The sequence below is a fragment of the Verticillium dahliae genome, genomic scaffold (genome assembly GCF_000150675.1).
Source record: "Verticillium dahliae VdLs.17 supercont1.2 genomic scaffold, whole genome shotgun sequence".
Taxonomy (NCBI): domain Eukaryota; kingdom Fungi; phylum Ascomycota; class Sordariomycetes; order Glomerellales; family Plectosphaerellaceae; genus Verticillium; species Verticillium dahliae.
The window spans coordinates 1-25,706 of NW_009276916.1; the positions used below are offsets into that span (position 1 = coordinate 1).

The following is a 25,706-nucleotide window of genomic DNA, read 5'->3' on the forward strand; positions in this document are numbered from 1 at the left end:
TAGTAACTAGTTTTAATAATATAAATATATTAAGCTATATATTAAATGGGTAGGGTTATAATAAATTATAATAAAACTCTAAGAATCTAGTTCTATATTCTTAGCTTATAATACTTAGTCCTTAATAAGCTATTAAAGTAATTAGATTCCTCTATAGTAAGTTTTAATAGAGAATCTTAGAAACTCTATATTATAGGGGCTATAAGTTATCTTATAGCTTTATTCCTTTAAAATAAGCTTACTTCTAGAGATATAATAATTATAAAATATTAAAAGTCTCTTTATATTATTTCTTAGGCTTAGTATAAATTTTATTAGGGTTATTAGGAAAATGCTAGTTAAAATAAAAACTAGATTTCCGAAAATTATATCTTCTTCTAAAGTTATAGTATCCTCTTAAAACTCTAATAGTAATATATTAATAGCTTAATCTATACTATATAGAAAATCTAGATATCTAGCTTTACTATTAGTGGAGATATAGACCCCTGCAAATCGCTGTTTTTGGTGTATTCTGGTGGGCGGTTGGGGGGGTGGGCGGTTGGGGGGTGGCGGGTCTTAATTCGTAGACTGTCCTGCATCCTGGTGAGCTTTTGAGCACGGACCATCTGCAACCGAGTCGTCAGAATCCTGTCTCCTGGTGATCACACGGTTCACACCAACTCCCCCTCATCGCCGTCTTGCTCCAGTTCCCAGGTCAACAAGCTGTACAGCTTGTTCAGAGATCCATCTTCTGCCGCCACGCTATGCGCTTCGAGTGTGATTACCCAAACTGCAACCGCTCGTATCTCCGGAAAGAACACCTTTCAAGACACCAGCGCAACCACGCCAACCTTCGATCCTTCGCCTGCGCTGCATGTCCAGCCACCTTCAACCGCAGGTGAGCTCAATCTATCCCAGTCAAACCTCGCGCACTGGAGTGACGTGACTCGCAGCGATCTTTTGCACCGCCATGAGGCCCTTAATCACGGGCAGCCTGCCGACCGGGTCGACCCGGTAGTGGCCGAGGGGAGCAGCGGGGCCGTGACGCTCAGCGGCCCGTCGAGCATCCTCCCCAAGATCAAGGAATCAGCCGGACCGACATATCTTGACTTGTCGGCAAAGTCACGAAGCGAGCTGCTCGATGACCCCGATCGGGTCGAGCTGCAGAACCTCTATTTCACCAAGTTCCACACAGACTGGCCCATACTCGATAAGGAAGACTTCTACCACACCCCGCAACCACCATCACTCGTGCTATCAGTCCTGGTTGTGGGTATGTATATGAAAGGCACGCCTGAAGCCAAGGCTATGGCGCTCAAGTACCACCAAGTGCTCATCAAGAGCGCCCTTCACTTCGTGAGTCCACTCTCCGCTTCCATGGCAAACTCCCTGTGAGGTGCGACGCTCACGAAGAAGCGCAGTTCAACATAATCATGCCCCTCGTGCCGACGCCCGCCCCGCGGCTGGATCTCCTGCCCGAGATCCAAGTCCTGATGCTTCCCGTCATACTAGCACTGTACTGCTACAGTGACGGGCCCTATCTTCTCCAGGTGCTCATGTGCAACAAGCATCTCTTTACGCTCCTTGAGAATATGGGTGTGTTTGATCAACGCCGGATCGATGCCGAGGTGTCGAGCGAGACGCATCGAGAGCAGTATCAGCGGTTGGAAACCCCTCCCGGCTATCCTGTCGTCTGTGCAGGCCCTATTTGCTGACGAAACCAGGTTGGCACTCATGCAACTGAAGCTGTATCTCCACGTGAACACGCTCATCATCGAACGCAACGCACAGTTCACGCTCAACAGCCTGCTGAGCCCTGCCAAGGTCAACGTTCGGGTACCGGTGCTGGGGCGCACCAAGCCCAGGGACGCAGGCGGCGCCGTCCGACGAGGCCCGTCGCTTCTCGTGGGGAGCTTGTTCGCCGAGGACGCGGACCCGAGGAACTTCAGGGACATATCTGAGGTCGTAGCTTGGGACTTTGCATTAGGCATGACGCTGGGGTGCTATCTGGCTCGGGAACCCGGCGAGACCGAGACGGAGTTGATTCAAAGGACGAAGCCGTTTCTTGCGTTGCGCTGAATGACGCCGGTTGGTAATTCAGTCACCGCCGGGCCCGCCCTTGCCCAGATCTCGGCGCACCCTCCAGACCCTCGAACCCACCGGCCGCTTCTCGTTCCCGCGCAGGACCTCCACCCATGGCGTCTCGGCCACATCGCCGGCCATACCCAGGTCTTCCGGCTCAGCCTCTGAGTCGTCATTGTCCGTGTCCTCTTCCGTGATCTCCGTCTCCTGCTCGTCAACGGCAGTCTCGCTGTACGTCCGCGAGTATGAGTCCTCGGTGTATGCCCAACCAGGCGTGTCAAACCTGCCATGCACCAGCACGAGCTGCCTGCCCGCCTTGCGGCTTTCCTCAATGCCGTGCAATGAAATTGGCGTCAGAAGCTGCAGGCTCTTCTTTGCGACGTCGATGCCGCGGAGGAGCACAAGTCCAAGAGTCTGCGAGTATCGCGGGTCGAGTGTCTGTGATGTAGGGTTGGAGATGAAAGGGATGCCCTCCGGAGATCGCGACACATAAGGTCCCGTCGCAGTAGCGGCTGGCTTACCATCCACATCCATAGTAGTCTCACGATCAACAGAGACATCACCAAAGCCTTTGAAGTCGACTTCGGGCAGAAACCTCAGGGCCTTGCCGTCCTCAATTCCGACGAGCGCCAGAACTGATCCGTTGATCGCTTCCGCCAAGAGGTTCGCTGGAGGCTGGGACTCGTAACTGAGGATCGCCAGGAACCCAGGGTTTTCTCCAGCATACTGCACCTGCAGAGGAGGGACACTCGTCAAAGGAGCAGGGTTCCAGGCTACCTGGCCAGTACTTGCCCTAATGGAGTGGAAATACGACATGGTCTGCATAGAGCGCAGATGGGCCGCTGTTCGCGAAGTGAACTCCGTTTGCTGCGAGGGCAGAGTCGTGAAATTAGTCCTCGTGGCGCTGCGTAAACCTTCAACGCTCTCCGTTGGTCCGTCCTCAGACATGTAGATAACGTCCGTCGGCGCCAATTTTGATATCAGCTCCGTCAAAAGATCAAGACCTGTCCCGAGAATCCAGCCGGGGGTGTTAATGATTAAAGGACGGTTACGTAATGCAGATTGCTGGTAGTGATGGAATAGATCTTGGGCACATTCGACATAATGCTCGGGGTCTGCTGCCGGTGAGATGGATGCCGTGGCATGACACCGGATGACGCTTGCATCTGTGGTTTCCGGTACGGCATGTGTGAAAGGGGGGCTCAGATTTGGCGTTTTGACATGGACTAGCGACATGGTGCCAGCAGGACTGAATTCAGGCTGGCCGGGGTCGAGGTCCAGTATGGCCACAGCAGGTCTCTTCGCCCGTTGGGACGGCGATGTTAACAGCCGGTTGACCAGGATGCGGCCGAAAGTTGACTTTCCTGAAGACTTTGGCCCACAAAGAAAGACGACCGGGGCCTTGCTTCCTCCCTTGGCCACGAGTTCCGCCAGCTTCTTGTTCCAGGCGGGATGCGACACCAGGTCTTGAATGACAGCCTTTTTTGGCGCATCGGCCGCAGTTCCGATCTGAATGGTCAGATTGGTCCATGCTCGGAGGTTATCATGACTGAGAAGGTACATACAATCTGGAAAGTTGATGCCAGTTCACTCTTGGCTCCTGTTCCAGGCTTTGCAAGTTCGTTCCAGAGGCTGCGGAACATAGGGGACAACCTCTCAAGCCGGCGCAGCTCGATGGCTCGGGGGTGTGGGTGCAGCTCAATCTTCGTATCCTCCGAGCATCGCAGTACAGGAATGGCGTGGCAATGGGCCGCATGTGCCCATACGATGTTGTCGGTTTTGTTCAATGTTGCGCCAGCGATGGTGACTTCACCGCTGACGACACGAATACCGAAGCTGCCGAGAACAAGAAATCGCTGCATCCATGTCAGTCTTCAGAGGTTGGAATCGCATTTGAACAGCCTCACCTCGCTTGTGCTGAGTCTCAGCTGAAGAATGGCCCCTGCGAGTTTCCGAGCATTCTGCTTGTTAGGCCTGAACGTTGAAAACTGCTGTACAGGGGCAAGAGGCAGGCCATTGTCGCTAGTAACCAATGACGCCCCAGATCCAGGCTTTTTTGCCGGTGATTCTTGAGCTATAGCGGTGGCTTCCCGCCCCCCGGGGCTGGGTGAGGGCTGCGGTGACGGCGCATTCGAAGAAGCTTGCTTCCTGGCGGATCGCCGCCCAGCAGGGAGTGCGGCTGACACCGAGACCGGGATTTTGGGGGCTGGCGAGGATGCTGAGCTCGAAGGCTCAGAAGGAACCGCAGTGGTAGCCGTACCCTTTGCAGCCAGGAGCTGGCGGCGCAGAGAAAAGGCACTCATAGCTGTGCCAGGTCAGTGGTTGTTCGGCAGAGATACGGGGTCGCGCTGGCACATACGTGCAACGTCATCGTCGGACTCGAATTTCCGGCGTTTTGGGGTGCTCATTGGCGAAGGTTGTGAGATGCTTCTATGAGATCAGGCCGTGCTGACAACATGGGCAAGTGAAGATGCTCGGGATGTAAATTTAGGTGACCAAGCTTGGCTGGTCCAGGTTTTCGGCAGTTGTGTGGGTCACTACGACCAGTGTAGGTGGAAGCCTCTTTACTACTTGTGACGCAAACCAAGCACTGAAATTGCCTGTCAATATTTGAATAAATCTGGAGATGCAATGAGAATAAGAACATGCCATCAGCTTTTCAACAAAGCCGAATCGTCTCACGAACCTTACCTCTTGCCTTCTTGAAGAGAGATCATCTTCTCCAGGGTGCAAGAGCGGCGGTAGAATTTCGGCACCTTCAGAACGCGCTAGACTGAAAACGCGCCATCGATTGGCTCCTGCCACCCCAAGCTGCCTGTCCAGTGGGACCTTCCAACCCCCCGCTTGCAGCTGCGATCTTCACCGCGCCTGCTCCAAAAAAAAATCCCAATCGTCGTCTGGAGCTTGTTTAACGAGTCGCGCCATACAAGAAAAAAGTCCCAATTCGCAACTCCAACCCAGGCCACCATCGCGCAAGGCCAATCGATTGCGACAACACTTTACATACGAAGCGCTGTTAGCATCAACATCATGTCGAAGCGCCGTAATCTCGACGGTGTCGCTTCGCTTCGCGGCTTCCTTGCCAAGGCTGGTGATGACCTTGACGCCACGCCCAGCAGCCAGTCGAAGGCTCAGATCAAGAAGAAGGCTGCATTCGATCCCCGCGCCGAAGACAGCGACAGCGAGAGCGAACCCGCCAGCAACAGTGACAGTGACAGCGATGGCGCCCTTCCCGACCCTGCGTCCTGGAATCGCCTGAACAAGTCGACATCGACTCCTACCAGCCAGAAGGGAATCGCGCCCTCCAAACGTACCCCTCGCAGCAACGAAGAGGAGGTCGCCGATAGCGACGACGGACGCGATTCCAAGCAAAACAAGAAAGTTGTTGTCAAGAAGGCCCCATCCTCTTCCTCCGACTCTTCCTCCGGCTCTTCCTCCGAACCTACCGCCAGCTCTGACTCGAGCGACTCCGTAGACGAGGCGCCCGCCAAGAAGAATATTAAGACGACTCCTTCGAAGAAGGAAGAAGACACATCGTCCAGCGACTCGTCCTCTCCTGCCGCCTCTGGCAGCGACTCGGATAGCGATTCAGGCAGCGACGATAACGCCTATAGCAAGAAGGCTGCCAAATCTCTGATGAATGGCAAGGCAGCGCCTTCCAAGAAGGCTGCGTCAACTTCCAGCTCCGCCTCAAGCTCTGCTTCCGGCTCCAAGAGCGAGGCTGAAGAGCCTACCAAGAAGAGCAAGAAGGCCAGAACCAAGAAGACGGCCCCCAAAGAGGAAACTCCTGAAGAGAGCTCAGGGAGCGAGGAAAGCGAGGCGGAAGAGCCCACCAGTGCTGTTGAGACTGAGAAGGAGGCCGAGAAGGTGGCCGAACCTCTTGCCGTTGCGCCGCAACCCAAGAAGACTGCTACAAACGGCTTCCAGGGCGAGAACTTTGTCTTGCGCCCTGTGCAGGGCGATGAGGACGGCAAGGATGTGCAAGACTTTTTCGCCCAGGCGAGACGTGAGGGCAAGCAGTTGTGGTACTTCACCGCACCCGCCTCTGTCCCCATTAACGTCATTGAGCAGCTCGAGATTCCCATCCACAAGATCCGCAACGGCGAGCCGGTCTTCAAGCATGACGGTGGAGACTACGGCGTCAACGTCAGCAACGAAGTCGCGAACCCTACCTATCAGGTCCTCATTCCGAACAAGAAGGGAGTCCGCTATGAGCCCCGTAAGTCCACACACACTTTGAATCCCCAACAGGATCGCGCTAACACGGGTCAGTCGCGCAAAACGTCGATCAGGTCATGCGCATCAAGCGCATCATCCAGGTTCCGAGCCCTGCCAACGCCGAGGTTGCCACTCTGCCCCTGGCATCCAGCAAGGGCGCCCGCCCTCAGCCCAAGGGCCTCAAGGCTAGATACCACCCTATCGGCGTGCCTGCAGACGAGGATATGGGCCGGATTGGATCCGAGTCCGGTGTCGAGGCGGAGGACGTTGAGATGACGCAAGCCCCCGAGGCGCCCTCTTCCAGCCAAAAGTCCAGCAAAAAGGCGTCGACCACTACCAAGAAGGCAAAGCGCAAGGCGGCCGAGGTCGATGAAGACGCTGCTTCCTCTCAACTCGTCGGAGAGGAGGAGGCTGCCCTGAAGAAGAAGAAGAGCAAGAAGCAGAAGCGCTCGGCCGAGGACACGCCAACCTCTACCCCCGCTGCGGCCTCTCAGGAGCTCCACACACCAAGCCAGCCCGAGCTCCCGGCGCCCAAGTCTGGCAAGAAGGCCAAGAAGGCCGCCCTGGCTGCGCCCTCCAGCTCGCAGGTGTCTAAGAAGGAGACGCCGATCCTGCCGCCGGCGGTGCCGCACCGTGCGTCTGTCTCCTCGCCGATTGTGAAGAAGGAGAAGAAGAGCAAGAGCTCGTCCGCCACGCCAAAGCCGAAGTTGAAGCAGGAGCGGCCGCCAAGCCCGTAGAAGGGGATTTGGTGGTGAGTGTTTTGCGTTCGAAACGCTTTGCTGCGGGCTCGTTGAGGCGAGGTAAGCTTGCTCGTTCGTGCTGCAGGACGACGAGCGGGGGGACCGTGTTTGTGCAAAGTCTACTCTGCACTGGGCTTGGCGATGGGAGACGTTATACTTCACCATTCTGCCATGGATGTGTGACCTCGAGCGTACCATGCCGTACCCCTGAACTCTTCCCCTTACATACACGACTCCGCAACCCGGCCATCGTGGCTTGAGCTAAACCAGCCACGATCGCATTGCTCACTTGTACCTCTTGCACGTTGCAGAACCATTATTTTTTCTTCTCACATTTCTCGGCATCGAAAATAGGATGAGCGGTCCGGCGTTCGGCTTGCATTACCACGCGGCGGGGAAGCCGTCGTACAAGGGGGGGTGGATATGTTTCTCAAGCTGTGTGGCCCACCTTCTCCGGTCGTCACAAGAAAGAGAGGAGGGATGGCTCGGCGGGCGGTGATACCAGCCATGAGGTTCTCATCAGCAGGCAGGCATGCATGCGTAGGGAGTCGCTTGTAGAGACGGCTAATCGATAAATGTGCCAACCATTGCAACGTCCGACGCTCGTGACGAGCACCCTCGCGCCCCCCTTGCCATTCATGAACGCGAAAGCTGTGCTGATGTTGGAATTGAACGGGTACCAGCCGGATGACTGGATTCGTGATCAGCGGATCAACATGCGGCGTGGCGCCCACGAGGCCCCTCGGCTCGACGCAGGGCTGAAGGAGCCAACGGCCGTCGAGAGGTTTGCAACGTGCATGCTTCCGTGGTTGCTGTGTAGAAATGGGGCGGGAAACTCGTATGCATATATGCCGGCGCCCTTCGAAAAAGAATTTGAAGTTGTTGGTTCCTTCCCATTTATTTATGGTTCTAACGATGTCTTCTCATGATGTATACTACGTGGGATGGTTTCTCGACGATATAACAACTGCACACGGCTGACGTTTTCCAGATCTGCGACGCGAGTGACTTTCGTCATCATTCATGTAAGTTGGCCAGGAGGGCCATGTGGACATCATGTCGAATCTGAACGACCAACTCGCGGAGAAGACTGTGTCAAGTCGGCGGTGGAGTAGTAGTACGTTCCACTTCCCATATCATTCTCTCACAACACTGACGTCACGCGCGAAAGACCAAATTGTTCTCATCTCTCATCTCAATTACTACACAGTAGCGAGTGCTCTACCTCTACCCCGTGGTATGTTGGCCTCCGCATTACGTTGCGACACTGCGAATCCGCTAGCAGGCGCAAGCGGAGGACCCCGGAGCCGCCAACAGCCCGAGATCCTCCTTTCAAATACATTACTTATATGTTCTATGTTCCAGGTATCCCCGTTCCGTTGGTCTTATGTGCAGTTCTCCGAACTGTCAAGCCTGCGTTGGGATTGTCCGTTTCACACCGGTCGTTCCTATGCAAAATGTGGCCCTTTCGTTCTGTCATTGCCCTGCCCCGTGTCTTTCTTTCCTGACAGGCCGGCGAGACCCCAGGCTCCTGCTGGTCGCCGCCTCCATTATGTACAAAACACCCTGGTACGCCATTGCTGTGCTGATGCAAGAAATTCGAATGCTGTTTGGACGGTCGTCGGATGAGAACGAGTCTTCGTCGCTCAGCGTGAAGCGAGTGGATTGAAGCGGCTTACCCACCAAACGGTGAGCGTGCCAATGTTCGGCGGACCGAAATTCTGGTGATGAAGGTTTGCCAAGTGGCAGTGTGCAACCCGCTGCTGGGTTACCTGATGACGACGACTTCGCTGAGATCGCCGTCGTGTGGTGGGACGCCGCCATCCCACATGTGGCCATGAGGTGTCATCTCGACAGAGAAAACGCCTTGCGGGTGTCCCTCGTCGGACGGTGCAGGACTCAATGTGCCGCTGCCGCTCGTAGAGAGTGTGCTGCAGCTCGAGGTGCTGCCAACAGTCCATTCGTCGCTGTCGGCAGAACGTTGGCGGTGCATCAAGCCGAGGCTGTAAAAGTCGCCGTACTCCTCATCCACAACCTTCTTTTGCTCGCCAATCTCGACATACGTGTACTCGAACCGGGTCGTCTTGTCAGATTGCTGCTTGGGCAGATATCGGGTCTTCGCGGTGTAGAAGATGGCTGCAGAAATCAAGGATCCACCAACGAGGTCGACGGCGTAGTGATGGTTGAGGTACATGGTCGCCCACCAAATCCAGGCGACATAGGAGATGAAGAAGGCACGGAACCGCGGGAAGCAGTAGATCATAAACAGAGCCTCGAGGACTGCATCGGCGGCGTGAAGGGAGGGGAAGGCACCAAAGGGGAGAGGGGCCGTCGTGAAGTTTGTCGTGTACATATCAACGCCAAAAATCTTGTCGACACGAGCCAGACCGGCAGGCGAGCCCTGCATTCCGTAGGCGGCGGGCGCCAGACCGTGCTCGTTCTCGTACCAAGGTGGCGTGCAGGGGAACACCAGTTGCAGGGTGACTCCCAGAACGTTCAGCCAGCCAAAGGCCTTGGCGAAGACGGGCAGCGTCTTGGGGGCTCCGAAGGTCCAGATGAGGATGGAGCAAATGGCGGGATTGGCGAAATGGCCGATGCCATACGGCAGCCAGGCGAGAATATCGAGAACGGCGTGGGTGTGGGCGGAGAGGATGTTGGACAAGTTGGCGCCGTACAGGACGTTTTCGAGGGCCGGGAGAACGCGGACCCAGATGTGCGGGCGGTACTTGGCGTCGATGAAGCTGCAACGCGATTACTACAAATTCGAAAGCAGGCGGGGAAGTGGTACGAGAACTTACCGGCTACAGAAGAAATACAGGAGGTAGGTCCAGATGGATAGGGACGGCAGGAAAAACTGGTTCGTCGCGGGCATGAGCAGAACCAGAACAGTGGCGCAGAGTGCCAGAGTCTTGATGATAGGGGCCGACGGCGATATGGCGAGGGAGAAGACGATTAGGGCGGCGAGGATGACGTATTGAATGTCGAGGATTCGCCAGGAGCGACGACGCAGGGCGCGGATCGAGTGCATGGGGTTGAAAGACGTGTTGAGCGCGGTAGCCTCGTTGGAGCCGAGAACGAACCAGGCGTTGGTGGTGAAATTTGCGGTTGAGCGCTTCTTCTGGTGACCGCCCCGGCTCCGGCTGGGCCGGAAGCGACGAGGAATGGGGTTTAGTTTCGCGAAATTCAAGGTGCCGGGCGACAGAAGCGGCACCTTTGGCGGCTTGATTTGCAAGAACGAGCTGAAGTCTTGCATCGTGGCGACGTTTGGCGGAGAGGGTGCCCAAGTGCGCTTGGTGGTGGTTGTGATGGGTGGTGGTAGGAGAAGAATGACAGCCCGACAGTTGCCTGCGACGATTGGACGGGGCACCAGGTTGTAGTAAAAGGCTACCAGGTAGTAGTAAAAGGCGAGCGGCAGGGGTGACGCTTGCCAAGGAGGAACGGCGAGCGCGAAAGAACAAAACGCCGAGTGCACGTCGGTGTTGTGGGCGGACAAGCGGTTGTTTAGTCGTCGGTGCTAGTGGTTAAAGCAGAGCGCGCATGCATTCGGGTGTAGCGGCGCTGGGGCTCGTGCTGGCGTTGGCGTGGGCTGGGATGGAGCTGCTGCTTGCTGCTGCTGCTCGCTGCTGCTGCTGCTCGCTGCTGCTGCAGTGGGTGCTACGTCATGTAGGGGCGAAGGCGTCAACTGTGCCAACTCGCAAGCCGAAAAAAACTGATCCGACGACGACGACCTGAAGGTGTCTAACGCAGGTCTGAGACGGACGAGTGAGAAGGTCGACGGGTTGTAGGGTGCGGTGTGAGGTGGGAGGTGAGGTTGAAAGGGTCGTCGGGACGGTCGGCGAAAGGGGAGAGAGAGAGAGTTGGCGCGGGGAGGGAGACGAGACGCAGAGCAAAACGAGAGGAAGCACAATACAACAGACGAGAAATGTGGATGACTGTACCCATATGTACTATGTATGATGACCTGGGTCCAAGTCCGGGTCTGGGTCTGGGCGCGCAGCAGGGGGAGGAGGTACCGTAAAAGTGAAAGGCAAGCGCAAAGTGGGTTGCGCTGCCTGCGCTGTGTCTCTGCTCAATCTTACTTGGCCCTTGCCAATGTCTGCCTGCCTTGCCTACCTTGCCTACCTACCTTGCCTGCCTTCTTCGCCTTGTCATCATCGCTCCTGACAGCCCCAGCAGGAGGTACCTACCTTGTCAGCCAAAGCAGCCACCAGTGACCAGTAGACTGGATTAGGTCGCACTGGGGGCCTGACCGCTTGCCAGCCTAGCCACCTTTGCAGGAAGTGTGTTTGAGTAGGCGCACTGGCACTGCCAAAGGTAGTGGGCGAGAGCAATCACAGCGGAAGGGGCGGAGACCAGGGTCATGCCAGATGCCGAGCTGCTAGTCCCAGGCCGGCTTGGCCTACCTGTTCCTTTTCTCCCGCGAGTCCCCCCCCCCCTAGCTTTTTTTTTCACTTCAATTTCCATGGCTTACAGCTTACCCAATCTGCCCACCAACAAAGATCTTTCCCCTGTGGTCTGTCTCCTAAGAAACCCCCCGGCCGGCGATTAGGAAGACTCCGAGCACCGCGCGCGCCCTCATCCGCCCGCGCGCGCGCCTCGTCCCTTCAAGCAAGCAACGGACGGGCCTTCGGGCACTGGATCGGTCTAGCCCAGCATTTTGATGCTGTCCGATGGCCGACTCTGTTCCCGATGGGACGGGCAAGATGTTGTTCGAATGCCCAAGCCCGAAACTCACAGCCAGATCTTCATTGTCTTGTCAAGTTACCACAATCATCCTCCTGGGCCCCCAATTCATTCCCATGGTTATCACGGCCACCTAAAATAGCTTCAGAATCCTCCTCATAAAAACCCTCCAGATCCTTCGGTACGTGAGCGAGGGCGATGCGATTCGATGCGAAGTGGATGGGACTGCACCACAGAGCACCAGAAGCGAGATGCATTATTCAGTGAGTGACCAGCGTTTGGCGCCGGAAGCCACGGCTCGAGTCGCAGTACAAGGCACTGCAGGGTTTTGGGTACCCTGGTCGAGGCGCTAACAAGGGAGGGCGAAGGATTTCACCTCGCCTTTTACCTTTGCCTCACCTCACCTCACCTCACCTCACCTCGCGTGCACCCTGGCGCCTGGGGTCTCCTAAGGAACGAGTCTCTACCTGCCGACAATGTTGAACCGAACCGAACCCGAGTTTAATCGTCGGGCAGAAAAGCTTGCGCTACGGCCCATGCCAACGTACATGTACACACACAAGTCAACCGAATTGTCATTGACATGAAAACAATTTCGATCTCCCGCAAGGATACTGTCAGACGTGTCAGAGCTCATCTCGAGCTTTGCTGATCTCCCAGCTGACGGCAAAACATCCGGCTTTGCTCGCGTGTGCAGCCCCAGAGCAATCTCCCTATCAGCCCCCAGCCAGATCCTCAGAGTCCGAGGTTCCAGGCTCCAACCACACTGAGGGTCCGAACCGTAGCGCAGATTTGTCGGATACTTCTTTGCTTGCTGACTGCGAGACCGCGCCCGCCGAGCCTCCAGCTGGAATTGGCCTGGGGTCGCCCCGAAACCAACGACGGCGATTGGTGAGGTCCCCCTGCTCTTGGGACAATCATTTCGGTGAAACGCTGGGCATCCACCGCACACACGCGACTCGGGAGGGTTTGAGGCCTCTCCTTCTTTCATCGGGATTTGGGCACACAGCTTTCAGTACGGCGTGTCAGAACGCGAATTACGGGCGCCAGGGTGCGCGTAAATGGCGATGGGCGCCGGCTGATTGACGAATTTTACGATGTACGATGTACGGACTATCACGATGTACGGACTTTCGAATCACCCAGATGGCGTCCCCATCGGCGTCCTCCAGCCTGTCTGTCAATCCCATTCCGCCGCCTCGAATCCACCTCTACCGTCTTCAGCAGCGCGCGCACCCGACACTCACCGGGCTGGCTGTTGTGTTGTCAGGCCTGCCACATGCTCCATCGACAATGGAGCTGAGCATTCTTTCTCTTGCCTCTACCCTGCCTGCTCGTTTGCTGAGTCAGGCGAGGCCATGTCTTCAGGTCCAATGACGCCGCGACAACAACAGACCTGGCACCAGGCTTGGATACCTTGGCTCATGTACCTGTACCTTGGGGCTCCATGCTCGTCCGATGACAAGTCCTCCCTCCCCGACCGTCGCCGCTGCAAAGCTCCACATCCGCCGACAAGGCCCTCTGGCCTAGTGCACAGTAGCTCGTCCTTGCATCGCTGTGTCACTGGCATGCATTTGGCCATGTCGTCATTCATTTTGAACGTCGAGCTCATCCCTGGTTCGCTGGTATGAGACAAGCTGCTCACGAGACGACTGCACTGCATTTCCGCCCTGCATCGTCTGTACGTACATGGTATATGGCTGGTGTCAAGGGTGCGACGTTGGAGGGCGCCACTGCTGGTTTGGGGCATCAACTGCCAGACCAACAGTGGCGCACGCCTTACGAGATGCTCATGCGACGACGAGCTTGACGGGCGGCCGGGGGGGAGGGCGTTGAAGCGCCGACGACGCTTACCTACATGCTGAGGCAACCTAATCTGCAGCCAAGCACGCGACCTCGAAACACGTTGCGCCTGATACACCCGTTGTCGTCACAGCCTCTCGTCAACAAGACGGTGGCATGGGTGTTTGACGCACTCAGCCATCCATCCATTCGTCATAGTATTCCCCCGGTTTTGAGGCTTGGCTTGTCCGAGGCGTAAAGGACTGTGTGGCTCGATGGGCGGTGTTGACTGCCTCAGCCCCCTTTGCTTGCCAGCAGTTCAAGGCACCAGCGAACGGGGCGACGTCGTGCTTCTGTCCTGCAAGTTGTGCACGCATCCTGACCATGATGCACAAATCATCGATCGAGCAAGTATCGGCGTGGACTGATCACCCACAGCCGTACATGTACATGGTAGCTCGAGCTCGGGTTGCTCGCTTTCGCTTAGCCGGTTCCCGCGCGTGGGCTCGCGTTTCCCGCGCTCCCACTTTCGCGCGCGTTGCGGTGCTTTCCGGACCTGTGAAGTTCCCGAGCCCGAATCACCTTCAGATGCGAAACGGGCGGGCTCCTTCGCTTCCAAACAGCAATGTGAGCACACCCACCGAAAGAAGACCCCTGGGATCGCGCTACTGCGCGCACTTCCATCTCTCGTTCGCCGCTCGCCACTCGCCGCATTGCCAAACGAGAACTCCGTTCATCGTTACAATCTGGGTCGACTCTACTACTACTACATGTACTCCAGTCGGCGATCGCACACAGAGTCAGGCGGTCAGGCAGAGTGAGCAGCCACAGAAAAACAACGAATCAAACAAGTAAGCTCGGCTCCTAATAAGCACGCGACAGGCATGAGCATGTGTTTCGTCCCACCCGCGCTGGCCGTATCATTTGCAAGCGTCGGTCGGGCGCCGCCAGGAATCCAACTCTAAAATCATCATCTGAGGTGATGCGGGGGACTCGAGCTCTCCTTGTCTTGGGGGCAACTCATGAGCCCAAGCCGTCGATCGGTGCGAAGAGGCGGTCGCCCAGTCAGAGTGCCGCCTCTGCTCTCCCTCGCCCTCTGATCGGGAGGCAGCCCACCAGCCAACGACGGCGACTCGTTTAACGCGGCCAGAAGAGACAGCACAATCTCGCTTAATAACGCGACATGGTGCCATTTGCCTTATTTGCCTTGCCAGAAGCCAAGTCATCTCACTCAATCTCAGCCTTAGGCCTGTCGTCCCGACACCGCAAACTCCCGTGATTTTGTCGGTCACCAACCAGCGACGTCACACAAATTGGGGGCAAACGCTTTCGACCTCGACGCCCTGCTGCAGGGAGTCACGCTACACTCCCAAACTCCCAGACCACTACACCACGGTGTCAGAAGCCAACACCGGCAATTGTTGGGCTCGACGTGGGCCCTTATCGACATCCCATCGGACACCACATCGGCTTTTCCTGCACGGTGACACGCCAAAGTGGTGCCGAAGTCCGCTCCATTGGTCATCAGCAGCCCTTTTCTGTCCGCCCTAGCGCACTGCTGCATGCTGCATGTCTGGCGTTTCTGCCGTCCACGATCCACGACAAGCCGTCAAGATGTCAAGCCGTCAAGCACGCCGAGGTATCCGGCCTCAAGTGGCGCCAGTACATGGTAATTCCGCAGGGATTGGGTGCACCACCGGTTCGACCGGTGGCTTACAGTACTTCCCGCTGGATGAGCGGTCACGGTCGCGCGACCCGGACGGCGTCTTTCAGATGGAGACTTGCTAGCCACCTTTTTTTTTCTACTGATTTTTTTTTCCTCATTCCCGGTCTACCTTGAACCCGCTTCGGCTAAGTCTTCAACTCATCTCCGGGCACCGCCGAAGTAGTGTCCCCTGTGAAGCCCGGCCCATCGCCTTTTCATAGGGCTGGCTACCTGCCGCCACAGGGTTGTGGCTTGTTTGGAACCACGCGCGCAGAAATTCCGGCAAGTCAGGGGCTTTGAAGTGCCCAGCCATGCGACGACCACGATGCTACATGGCTACCGTATACCTCAGGCCACTATGCGCATTCAGGCCTTGACGCACTCAAGTTCATGACAACCCTGTGTACAAAGGAATAGTGAAACGGTGCTGCTCTAGCTCTGTTGCTATTCGTTGGCCTTGTTTCGACTAGCAACCTTGTCCGATCCCGCCATGTACGCGTTCCGGATCAAAGGTTGTAAGTCTTTGCCGTCATCAAATGCATGGTAAGTCCAGTCCCCTTACTGGAAGTAGCGGACGGAGTGTATGTCCTTCCGGGGTCGGAGAGCACGGTGTACCGGTCGGCTCGGCAGACGCCGTCATTGCCGGAAGCTTCAGAGGGCGGTCTTAAACGACCATGAAGCTGAGTTTGTGGGTGAAACACAAACTGCACTCGACATGGGCTTGGCTTTGATAACTACTGCGTGACAAGATTCGCAGTCATCATGAACTGGGACTGATCGCGTTGCTTCATGTGCGAGGCCCTCAAATCGAACGAAGATGCATATGCTACAACAATCATGGAAGACTACAGATAACCGTCTCACAGCAATGCGTGTATGCCTTGGCTGGCGTTGGTGGGATACTCCCTGTCCAAATCATGCTTTCAGGCACATCTCCTGATGGCCTCGCTGATCTTCCATGGTCTGTGGTCCACCTGCCATGTGCTCACTCTCTTCTAGCCGGGTCTGGTCTCACGCGTCTCGTGAACCATCCCCAGCTCCTCTGGATAAAAAAGGGGCCTCGTTGTCGGACCTGGTGCCATTCATTTCTTGGGCTCTACTTCCCAGCCGAGGTCGTCCTCCTCTGTAAAGTCTCTTCGAGCCTTGCATCTCCTTGTTCATTTGCTTCTGTTCCTCGACCTTTGCATCTTTCATTTGATGCTCGGTAATCACGGTCCCTTGCAGAACGACATCGATGGCACCATCATGCTGTGTCGTGATGAACGTGGGCCAGACGGGGATGCTCTCCCTGCTGATGGCGCCGTTAGGCTGGACTGCCTGTCGATTTGGCGCCCTTTGTATTTCGTTTGCAGGAGGAACAATGCTGGGGAACGACTTCCAGTCGTCTGGATAATCGGGATGAAACTCGAGATCTGCCGTAACCAAGAGGGTGTACCTCTGGAACGTCTCCCACATCTCGCTGATTTCGCGGCAGACCTTCTCCAGAGAGGCACGGAACGACAAGGAGTCTCTTTGGCGGAGCAGTGGTTTGACGCATTTGTACACTCCGTCGACGGCTCGTCTTGCTTGCGCCTCTCCATGCTCGTCTGGCGATGCGCGGAGAAGCACAGATCGCAGGTGACTCGCTTGTTGTTTGTCTTTCATGTCCAGAATCAGACCTGACAGCTCGCTGCTCTCTGTCATGAAATATGTCGGCTGGAAGATGTAGAGCTCAAGCTGGCGGGACAGGACGGCGAGGAACGAAGCAACGCGCATCAGCTTTGCCGCGGGAGTGTTGGACCGCGGCAGTGGGATGCTCAGGTTCTTTTTCTCGTCCTGTGTCTTCAACCCAGTCCAATTCTCCGGGTCAGACAGGACGGCGTCGTCGAGATCAATGCCAACATGTGCGACCGCCAAGGACCGAGAAAGCTCGGAAATGGTCCGCAACTTGGTGATACTGTGCCCTGGTCAGTCAAAACTGTGCAGCACTCGTCGGGGGGTCGTCACTTACGCTTCTTCCCGATTAAAGGCGACAAGGGGGGTGGTGTAGTGTTCGATGCGTTTGAGGCTTTCTGCGGCAGAGTTAAGCTTCGCCTGCGTGGCGTGCAGCTCTCCTTTGGCCTTCGCCTCCAGAGCCTTGGCTGCCGCCGTGTTGACGCGCTCCTTCTCGAGGCTGCTCTTCATCCCCTCGATGGTCTTGTTCATCGACCTCACCCGCGACTCCGCTTCGGCGCACGATCTCCCCTTCTCAGCAAGTTGCGTCTTCGCAGCCGCGGCCGCCTTGACGGCGCCCGCGAGGTCCGCTTTCAGTGCCGCATTGGCCGCGGCCAGCTGCTCCAGCTCACCCTTCTTCTGTTCGACAAGCTCGTCGCTGGCGTCTATTCTGGCGTAGAGCTGCGCAGATTTCTTTGTGATCTCCTCGAGGGTGATGTGAAGATTTTCATTGCTTCGCTCGAGCTCCCGCTTCTGGCTGAGGAAGCTCTCTACGACTTCCGTCCCGTCGTTCGACACGATTGCTTTGATGGACTGGATCAGGGTCCCCAGAACCTCGTCGGGGCTCGCCGTCTTTGCCATATTGGGGGAGGCGAACAGTGGTGGCCAAGGACGTGGTGCGGCCTCAAGTGACGTCGAGGCTGCGAAAGAGACGCGACCATGCCGTCCATTATGTAGCAACGACGCTCACGCCTCCGCAGCACTGATCAATGCCGCTCATTCGTCACCAGCCCTGCAGTCTTCGCGAGTTGGCCAGTTCGAACAGCCCACAGCAGGCCAACACGCATCCTCGAAGATGTGGTGTGTCTGCCCGACTGCCTTTCCTGTCCTCGGTGTTCGCGATTCGAGGCTGTCGAGCAGCACGGCAGTGGTCGCGCGGCAGCTCTGTCAGTCATCCCGTGCCATCCATCAGGCGTAAGGGGCGCGTTTGTGGACTGCCGCTGTCACATGCAGCTGCACGTTGGTGCAAGACGGCCTGCAGGGCCACGCTGGTAGGGCCAGGCGGGCCTATCAGCGCGGAGCGGTCGATCACACCGGTCGAGTGACGATAGCCTTGGGGTGGGCGAGTGTCAGGACGGCCGGAGACGTGATGGGATTGCCGGACGGGTGCGTCGTCGGTGGTGGGCCTCCCGCATTGGGGGGGATGTCGAAAGGCTGCGGTGTTGTGAGAGTTGTGATTGGCGAGTATGGCGTGCCGTCAACTCCAGGACACGTGGGTGTCGAGGGCCTGTAGACATGGGATGTTCGCGCAGTCGACGAGGAAAGTTGAGTACTCGTCGCCGGGCTGCACAAGCTTAATGATGGCGAACCCTGTGCCCGCTCTGGCTTCGATGATGATATCGTCAGCGCTGATGGGGGCCGGGTTGAAGGAGAGCTCGGCCTGGTCGCGGGTGATGAAGCTACCGCGGACATCGCGGGTGCCCGCCCGTTTAAGTCACTTGTGCCAGCCAAGGTTCCCTATGGCTTGAATGATGAAGTTCAAGACGTGCAAGACGATGAACCCCTTTAGAAGTCCCTTATAAGTCAACATGAGCTATAAGTGATGACGTTCAAAACCTAAAGGCTCCTATAGCGAGCCACTGACAACGTGTCTGCAAAGCTTGGACTTCGTGACACCTTATTTGGTCGATTGCTGTCAGAGCGTGGTTTAGAGCAGAGTGAAGAGGTCTTCCGCACGTGGTCCGCAGGCAATAGATAATAGGTAGGGGGTCGGAACACATCTGAATTCTGGCCCTCCACAGCTTGGAGGGCCCTCGGCAGTCTATATATACGTTTCTCGTAACCCTTAGCCCCTGACCGACCCCCTGTATGGCGGCTCCGCAGGGTCGGCTGACAACTGCCCCTGATCGAACCGCGAAGCTATTTTGGTAGACTTGTATCGGAAGAACACTATCATCGACCCGTGGTTGCGCACTAGGTGCGCTTGGTGATCCGGGTGCTTAACGATTGCCCGTTGGTCACCTAGGTCGTGCAACAGCCATGTGGTTTGCAACAGCATCTGAAATGGCGTGACGAACAGATCGAAGATTCAGGCATACTGCTTCAATATTCGCACAACTAGAGAAAAGACAATAAATTCAAACAAGACTTAGTCATACTACGAAGACTCTAAGCATCCTAGAAACCGAGGTTTGCCGTTATGGTCATAGTCTAGCAATCAACAGTATCTCTCTCCCCCATTGCGCCCTGATCCATTACAATCTGGGCTCTCAAATCAAATCCCGAGAGAATCGAAGCGATAGAAATGGGAGCTGTGGTACTGCACCAGACAGCGTACTGCTCAGCCAAAAAGTCCTTGGCAGACGTTTTTGGCTCATTCTTCATCAACTCGACGAGGACGCGATACGCCATCTCATCCAGCCTATTGCCAATCAATGCCGCGCAAGTTGAACAGACTTGCAACTCAGAACACCAGTTCGCTACTTGAACGAGGAGCGATGCCCATTGCACAGACGAAGCATTTGCAACCGACGGGCTGAGTTCAATTGCCGAAGTGACGCTGTACTGTGCGTTTGAGATCTTGTCGGCTAGCAGGCCGTGGCAGTCTCCGCAGATGTCCAAGCCCTTCAAGATCGAGTCTCCGGACAAAAGGCGCTCATCCATCACGACTTTGTAGGTATGTCGAGTGCGTGGCTTTGTTTGTCGAATTCCGTCGCTATCAATGGAGAGCTTCCAATATGCAACAAGGTCACTGTGAGTTATGTTGTAGTCTTGGTAGACCCACTGCTGGCGAGAAAGGGCCATGATCTTTCCGGCATCTGGATGCTGCGACCGTTTCAGCAACTTCGAGTACTTGATGTATCGCTCTAAGCTCCGGTAGCGTCCGTTGAAAGGGGCCCAGCAGCCAGTTCCGAGGGCCGCAGTGTCCCCATAGAGAGGAACTTCACCCTCCTTCAGCAGGTTGATTCTCTCTGCAATCGAATCCATCCCGGAGTGTGCCAGGACAGTATGCCAGTTCTCCAGGGAGCCTCCCTTGACTTCAGCGTATAAGATGTTGGAAACTCGGTTTTGGGAGCAGATGTCGTAGAGGACGTCGTGCGAGTTAGCAACGATCATCGAGATGAACATTGATGGTTTTCCCAGTCGGTATTGCTCGCTGTTCTGATAACCGTAGGGTCCTTGTCCGCCGCAGTCACCTACGGCCAGAGGAATGCACTCTTCAGGGCTCATGTCAAGGTCCCCGAAGCTGAACGCTCCATGCTGCTCTCTAATCCACCGTTCGTGCTGCATTCGGACTAGTTGCTGGATATCATAGCTGAGGAGAGCAGCGAGGGCGAGACCGCGCATACCGTTCTCAGGAGATGAAAGGCACATCTTTGCAACTCCGAGAGAGTGCTCGAATGCGTGCTTGAATTCTGGACGGCGATCCATATCATAGTCGACACTGCTGAGCATCTGGAGGCAGGCAGCCTCGTCCATAACAGCATCGGGAATGATCTTCTTCATCATCCCATGCCAAATCCAGGCTGGGCAAGGGGGTATGTCGACAACTTGTAGTCCATTCCATCGGCTTGCTACCGCAGCGTAGTCGGAATCGAGCTTCCAAAGCTTGCCGCCAAGGGTTTTAGGACCGATTTCGACAGCAGAAGGGCGGCATCCGCTCCTTACAGTCATCGTCAGGCCATGACATGGAGTCTTTTTCTTCATGCCGCGAACTTTTCCGTACATAGCGACAGCGACCAATGCGTCTTCAAGCATCTCGTCGTGCTGTTTCAGTTCGGGGAAATTATTCGACAAGAACCTCCATGTCGATATCGCGCCGCACGATTTAAAGTGAGCTTTTGCGGCTTCCAACGTTGCCGAGGATTCCGTGCCTTGCAGTTTGAGCCACTCCAGTACTAGTGATAGCCCTTGCACCTGCTGCAGATCAACTGAAGAGAGAGGGGCCGCATGGGTTGACATGTTGGAATCGTCCAGGGGCGGTGCCAGATTTGCCGAAGTGATGAAGAAACCTAGTGAAGAGGAAGAGTGTGGTTGATACACCTATTAGTAGCTCAGTCAAGGCGCTGTTTACCTGCCTTACGTCAACGATGAGTGACAACCCGCACACTAAGAGGGGACACCTCCTCGTATTTGCTATTCTCAATAGCTTTGACTCAGACACTTCCAGCAGGGAGTGGCTTCAAAAACATAATGGCATTGGCCCTATGAAGCGATAGACTTTGATCAGAAAATTGTGAGACAAACAACGCATTATGACGCAGTCATGCTTCTTTGAATCTAGGCATACGAACTTGTTATCAGTGTCTTTTGCCAATACCATTCCTGGGCTTTGGCCCACCATGTTGACGTCGTCATGGAAAGTCGTCACGGTGGAGAAATTGTAACAATGGCGTAGGAATTTGATCGGGCACCAGGCTCTAGGCATGAACCGCATATCATTCGTGTCAGCGTTCCCTGAGAGCAACGACCTCATGAGTAACCTTGCTAGTGAGATGCGTAGCGGTGATAGTCTGCAGCGTAAATGTTGTCTTCGCCTCGTGGAAAGCAGAAAGGCTTGCTGAGATGCAGCAGAAGAAGCCTGCTGCACAAGAGTAGTTGCTTGATGGCGTTGATGTTCGCTTTGCGGCCACCACACAGGCTGATTCGGCCACCACGCAGGCTGATTCGGCATCCAAGGCTCAAGCTGTTATCGCGAGCCCGATGGATTAAATTCGAGATGAGAAATTTAGTGTGCGCGCCTCTCCGAACAATTTGAGTTTGCTGTGGTCACATCTGAGACAATCTTGCTAGAATGCTGGTGTGGTGCGTAGGGGGGACCAAGTTTCAAGGCCGGAACACGGCTTGACATGAGAACACATGCCTTGCTAATCTGGGCTCCTGTCAGGACGTGAAGGTGAGCAAAGCGAAGATGTCTTCCCGGGTGATATGCGCAGTCAATGTTAGGTACTTAGGCATGGGGTAGGACTTGTCTGGATATTGGCCCTCCGCACCCCTTATATACGCTCTCTCGTAGTCCCCAGCCCCTAATCAGCCCCCTGTCCTGTGGCTCCGCAGGCGCCGCCTGATACCCCGTCATCGAACCCTCATCCCTTTAGCAACTATGAAGGATGGGAGATCTTTTATAATGATAAATTTAGGGGGGAATGAATTACTTCAATATACTATTCCCTTCTCTCTTCGGGTTTAGTAAGTTTGAAATCGGGTTTCGGAGGCCACCTCATGATGAGGTATCAAACGCGGGGGAAGCTGTATCAAAAAAAGCCAGAAGTACTGTTCTGACGCCTCTATTTGCCCTACTTCCTCAAAGCTGATATACGTGCCCCTGAATTATCTGTAATACATCGATTGGATTGCATCACTGAGATTGATGTGACCACTCTGGAGCTGCTGCATGGCGCTCGTGACACTCCTCAACAGAGGACTGGATGGAGACCGTCATGTTGAGCATCCGTGTATGAAGCAGCTAGAGGAAGCTTCTCGGTCCAATACTCAATCTAGACATGAATGTGCGCTCAGGCTGCGTGAGTATCCGTGGTGAGCACTCGAGATATGGCGCTGCTACCTTGCGGCACCTCGGACAGAGCACGGTATGGGAGCTAAAGATTAATCAGAAAAGCGAAGCTTGAATAATGAAAGGCACATGTAATTTCAAAATCGTCCGTCAGATGGAGAGCCGAGTCTGTATAGCAGCATACTTGATCGAACGACCGGAAGGGTTGACAAGGGTGAACCACACACACTGCCAAAGTGCTCATGCAATGCTCCTCACAAGAACCTGTATGGGCGGCGCATCATTAAGCCGGAGACATATGACACAGATGCCGTGTTGCCTGCCGCGCGAGACTTGTTCGCATGCCATTGGACGTGCCCCCTTCAATGCGGTAAAGGGTTTCCTTTCGGGAACAGAACAATATCGTTGCGCTCCGTCGCAAAAGAAGCAGGGGCCAGGTTTGCCGTAACGCTGTATTGACTGATGCTGAATAAATAGAGCCCCTGAAGCTTATGACGATGACAAAACTGACTAAGTATACGAGCTCGTGGGGCGGTCGGCCTGAGATTGCTCCGCACGAGGGCTGTGTCAATGAGTCCAAAGCGCCTGGCCTGTCGATCGAGCCAGCCAACAATATCGACTTCTTGGCAGCTTCTAGATAGAGTAACAAGGAACAACCTTCAGGGTCAATGGACGCTCGGAAGAAGAAGGGTCTCTACTGCAATGGCAACATCACGCCCGAGGCTCAGTCCGAGACGATGGCAGGTATAAGTCCCGACCCGTTCGCGCCCTTCGAGACAATTGCGCCATTGTTGTACCCATCAGCACCATAGAGCCCCGTCTCAAACTCAGCGCTTCACTCCCCATCATGCAGATCACATCCGTCCTCGCCGTCCTCGGCCTCGCCCTCGGCGTCACGAGCGCCGCCGTCGAGGCCCGCCAGCTCACCGAATGCACCCCGATCCACACCAGCAAGACCACCTGGGGCCAACACCCGATCTGCTGCGACTACTTTGGCCCTTCCGCGGTACGTCGCGACCTCAACTCCCGCCATGCCGCCAGACCGAAAGTCCCGGAGAGGGACAGCCCACCTCGCTGTGCGCCGCTCAGAGCTGACCCGTCATGCAGTCCATGGAGAACTGCTGCGATCGTTCGCCCAGCATGCCGACCGGCGGCAACTACTGCGGCACCCACTTCGCCGACAAGGACTGCCCGCGCGCCATGCCCTTCATCCGCACGTGGGCACCCGAAGCCCACCTCTGCTGCAACGGCCTGCCCCAGGTACGTCTGAGCGTGCGGCTCGCGCGGGGAACGCAACCGCCTGCCAGGGAGCGCCCCGCAGACATCTGTAGAGTGAGGACTTGCATGGCTGACAGTGCGTATAGCTCCGCTGCTGTGACCGTCTGGGCACCGACAAGACGGGCAAGCCGCTGTGCTCGTCGATCGGACCCCTGTCGCTGTAGGCGCATCACGTTGGCAGAGAGAGTCGGGACAATCGTGACGGGGTCTGTTAACTGGGACTGGGTGCCTCCATGAGTTTGGGCTCCTGAAAAGGCCTTTTCCGTGTTTGCAGGCTGGGCCGGTTTGTATTCTGCTCTTCAGATGTAACCTGTGAATATTTCCAGACGCCATGATGAGCCGACGTCGTAGTATATAAACCTTTGGACATACGCCGAATGACCGTGATTCAAATCTCTTTGATGATGTGCCTAGACCGGATTGAAGTCGTTGCGTTATAAGGGTTAAAAGGGCGCATGGGCGTCGAAGAGTATAGTTGCCAGACGCATAGTAAAGCTGTGCGATGTACGACGGCAGTAGTGTTTCCCGGAAGCTCGATAATACACGGTGGCATTCGAATAGATGCAGGCGAAAGACGAATGACATGCTCGAATACATCGGGGATACGCTCGGTCTGCGTGACGTCATGAGAGATGTTTGCATAGGTATAAAGAAATTCATTGACTCCTCTGTCCCATAATTATCATACCTCGAATCCAGTCGAGACGTACACAACATAAGAAGCGCTCACCATGAACTCTCTCTCTCTCTCTCTTCATCGTCTCAGCCCCTCTCGTTGGCTCATGTCATGCGGCCCAACGGCCAGCACAGTCCATCATATCCTAGTGCTGGGCAAGCCCAGTACCTGACAACGCCGGCCTCATACGCTATGCTCCGGGTCAGACTTGCCACTAACGGCCATAGCCGCCGAACCATGCCATTCGTTACATTGCATATGCAATCGAATCCGGCGGCGCGCCTGCCTTTTTTGTGACGCCATGATTTCATGCATCGTATCTCCTCAAAGCGTTCCATGCTCATACTCATCGCCGCGGCGGCGGTGACCAAAGACCCTTACTCGTCTCGGTGACCCGATTTTGGGCATTGCCAGGCTGCAGAATGGCTGGCACAGCATCGGTCATAACGACGTCTTGCGACTCAGAGGTTGTGCCGTACCCAGAGTCCTTCTGGGTCAAGCCACCGCCTCCAAGACTTATGGCACTGTCTTCCTTGCGAGCGGCGCCGTTGCCCTGCTGCTGCGGTCTTGCGCCTCGTGCCGGTTCCTTGGATGCAGCGCCGTCCATCAGGTTGCTCTGCCCCTCCCGTAGTTTGTTGATAGCACGGACTGTGTCAATGGCCGCATGCAGGGTGCGCCGGGCGTTGAAGTTTTTCTTCACCGTCGGCAGCAGATTGTTCTCGTTCTTCTCGCCTCCTGAAAGCGAACCTGCGACGAAGGCATGCTGGAGAGCCTCGTGGGCAGTGGGTCTCTTGGTCGCGTCCACAGTCAGACAGCGGCGGACAAAGTCCTTAGCATCCTCGGAAACGCCGCGCCAGTACTCTGAGGGCCGAAAATCGTACTCTGCTTTGAGGATGGCCTGCATCTCCTCGAAATCCGAGTCACGGTCAAAGGGTGTGTAGCCGCAGAGAAGGAAATAGGTGATGACGCCGAGAGCCCAGATATCAACAGGCTTGCCGTGCCCCGTCTTCTTGAAGATCTCGGGGGCCATGTAGCCGGGGGTGCCGCAGGTGGTTGTCAGGACATGGAACTGCTCTTCATCCATGATACGGCTGAGACCAAAGTCCGCAATCACAGGTCGGCGTTATCTTCCGG

The 25,706-nt window shown here is 55.7% G+C and overlaps 9 protein-coding genes across 9 annotated transcripts in view; 3 read left to right on the plus strand and 6 right to left on the minus strand.

Annotated features, from left to right (window-relative positions):
* Nucleotides 1–746: 746 nt before the first annotated feature.
* Nucleotides 747–1,943, plus strand: VDAG_00810 (uncharacterized protein; the record flags this gene model as incomplete). Its single annotated transcript, XM_009649696.1, has 5 exons — nt 747–880; nt 936–1,338; nt 1,404–1,636; nt 1,707–1,863; nt 1,932–1,943. The coding sequence occupies 5 exons, from the start codon at nt 747–749 to the stop codon at nt 1,941–1,943; spliced, it is 939 nt and encodes a 312-aa protein (XP_009647991.1).
* Nucleotides 1,944–2,079: 136 nt separating this feature from the next.
* VDAG_00811 (GRC3 protein) lies at nt 2,080–4,472 on the minus strand (the record flags this gene model as incomplete). The annotated part of the gene is made up of 4 exons (XM_009649697.1): nt 2,080–3,573; nt 3,630–3,920; nt 3,972–4,369; nt 4,424–4,472. The coding sequence occupies 4 exons, from the start codon at nt 4,470–4,472 to the stop codon at nt 2,080–2,082; spliced, it is 2,232 nt and encodes a 743-aa protein (XP_009647992.1).
* Nucleotides 4,473–5,094: 622 nt separating this feature from the next.
* VDAG_00812 (uncharacterized protein) lies at nt 5,095–7,019 on the plus strand (the record flags this gene model as incomplete). The annotated part of the gene is made up of 2 exons (XM_009649698.1): nt 5,095–6,283; nt 6,337–7,019. The coding sequence occupies 2 exons, from the start codon at nt 5,095–5,097 to the stop codon at nt 7,017–7,019; spliced, it is 1,872 nt and encodes a 623-aa protein (XP_009647993.1).
* A 1,771-nt stretch (nt 7,020–8,790) lies between these two features.
* On the minus strand, nt 8,791–10,486 carry VDAG_00813 (aureobasidin A resistance protein; the record flags this gene model as incomplete). The annotated part of the gene is made up of 2 exons (XM_009649699.1): nt 9,821–10,486; nt 8,791–9,763 (listed from the first exon to the last, which is right to left on the minus strand). Exons 1-2 carry the CDS (start codon nt 10,273–10,275, stop codon nt 8,791–8,793), a joined length of 1,428 nt encoding a protein of 475 aa, XP_009647994.1. The 5' UTR covers nt 10,276–10,486.
* Nucleotides 10,487–12,821: 2,335 nt separating this feature from the next.
* On the minus strand, nt 12,822–13,287 carry VDAG_00814 (uncharacterized protein; the record flags this gene model as incomplete). The annotated part of the gene is made up of 2 exons (XM_009649700.1): nt 12,822–12,960; nt 13,031–13,287. The coding sequence occupies 2 exons, from the start codon at nt 13,285–13,287 to the stop codon at nt 12,822–12,824; spliced, it is 396 nt and encodes a 131-aa protein (XP_009647995.1).
* A 2,916-nt stretch (nt 13,288–16,203) lies between these two features.
* VDAG_00815 (uncharacterized protein) lies at nt 16,204–17,745 on the minus strand (the record flags this gene model as incomplete). The annotated part of the gene is made up of 2 exons (XM_009649701.1): nt 16,204–17,128; nt 17,183–17,745. The coding sequence occupies 2 exons, from the start codon at nt 17,743–17,745 to the stop codon at nt 16,204–16,206; spliced, it is 1,488 nt and encodes a 495-aa protein (XP_009647996.1).
* Nucleotides 17,746–19,314: 1,569 nt separating this feature from the next.
* VDAG_00816 (uncharacterized protein) lies at nt 19,315–21,448 on the minus strand (the record flags this gene model as incomplete). The annotated part of the gene is made up of 2 exons (XM_009649702.1): nt 19,315–21,147; nt 21,395–21,448. 2 exons carry the CDS (start codon nt 21,446–21,448, stop codon nt 19,315–19,317), a joined length of 1,887 nt encoding a protein of 628 aa, XP_009647997.1.
* A 2,017-nt stretch (nt 21,449–23,465) lies between these two features.
* On the plus strand, nt 23,466–24,060 carry VDAG_00817 (uncharacterized protein; the record flags this gene model as incomplete). Its single annotated transcript, XM_009649703.1, has 3 exons — nt 23,466–23,624; nt 23,726–23,878; nt 23,983–24,060. The coding sequence occupies 3 exons, from the start codon at nt 23,466–23,468 to the stop codon at nt 24,058–24,060; spliced, it is 390 nt and encodes a 129-aa protein (XP_009647998.1).
* Nucleotides 24,061–24,918: 858 nt separating this feature from the next.
* VDAG_00818 (calcium/calmodulin-dependent protein kinase type I) overlaps nt 24,919–25,706 on the minus strand; it is a gene marked incomplete at both ends in the record, with an annotated part of 1,362 nt that continues 574 nt past the window's right edge. The window contains one exon of the mRNA XM_009649704.1: nt 24,919–25,663. Coding sequence (XP_009647999.1) covers nt 24,919–25,663 — 745 coding nt within the window. The remainder of the gene's footprint in view (nt 25,664–25,706) is intronic.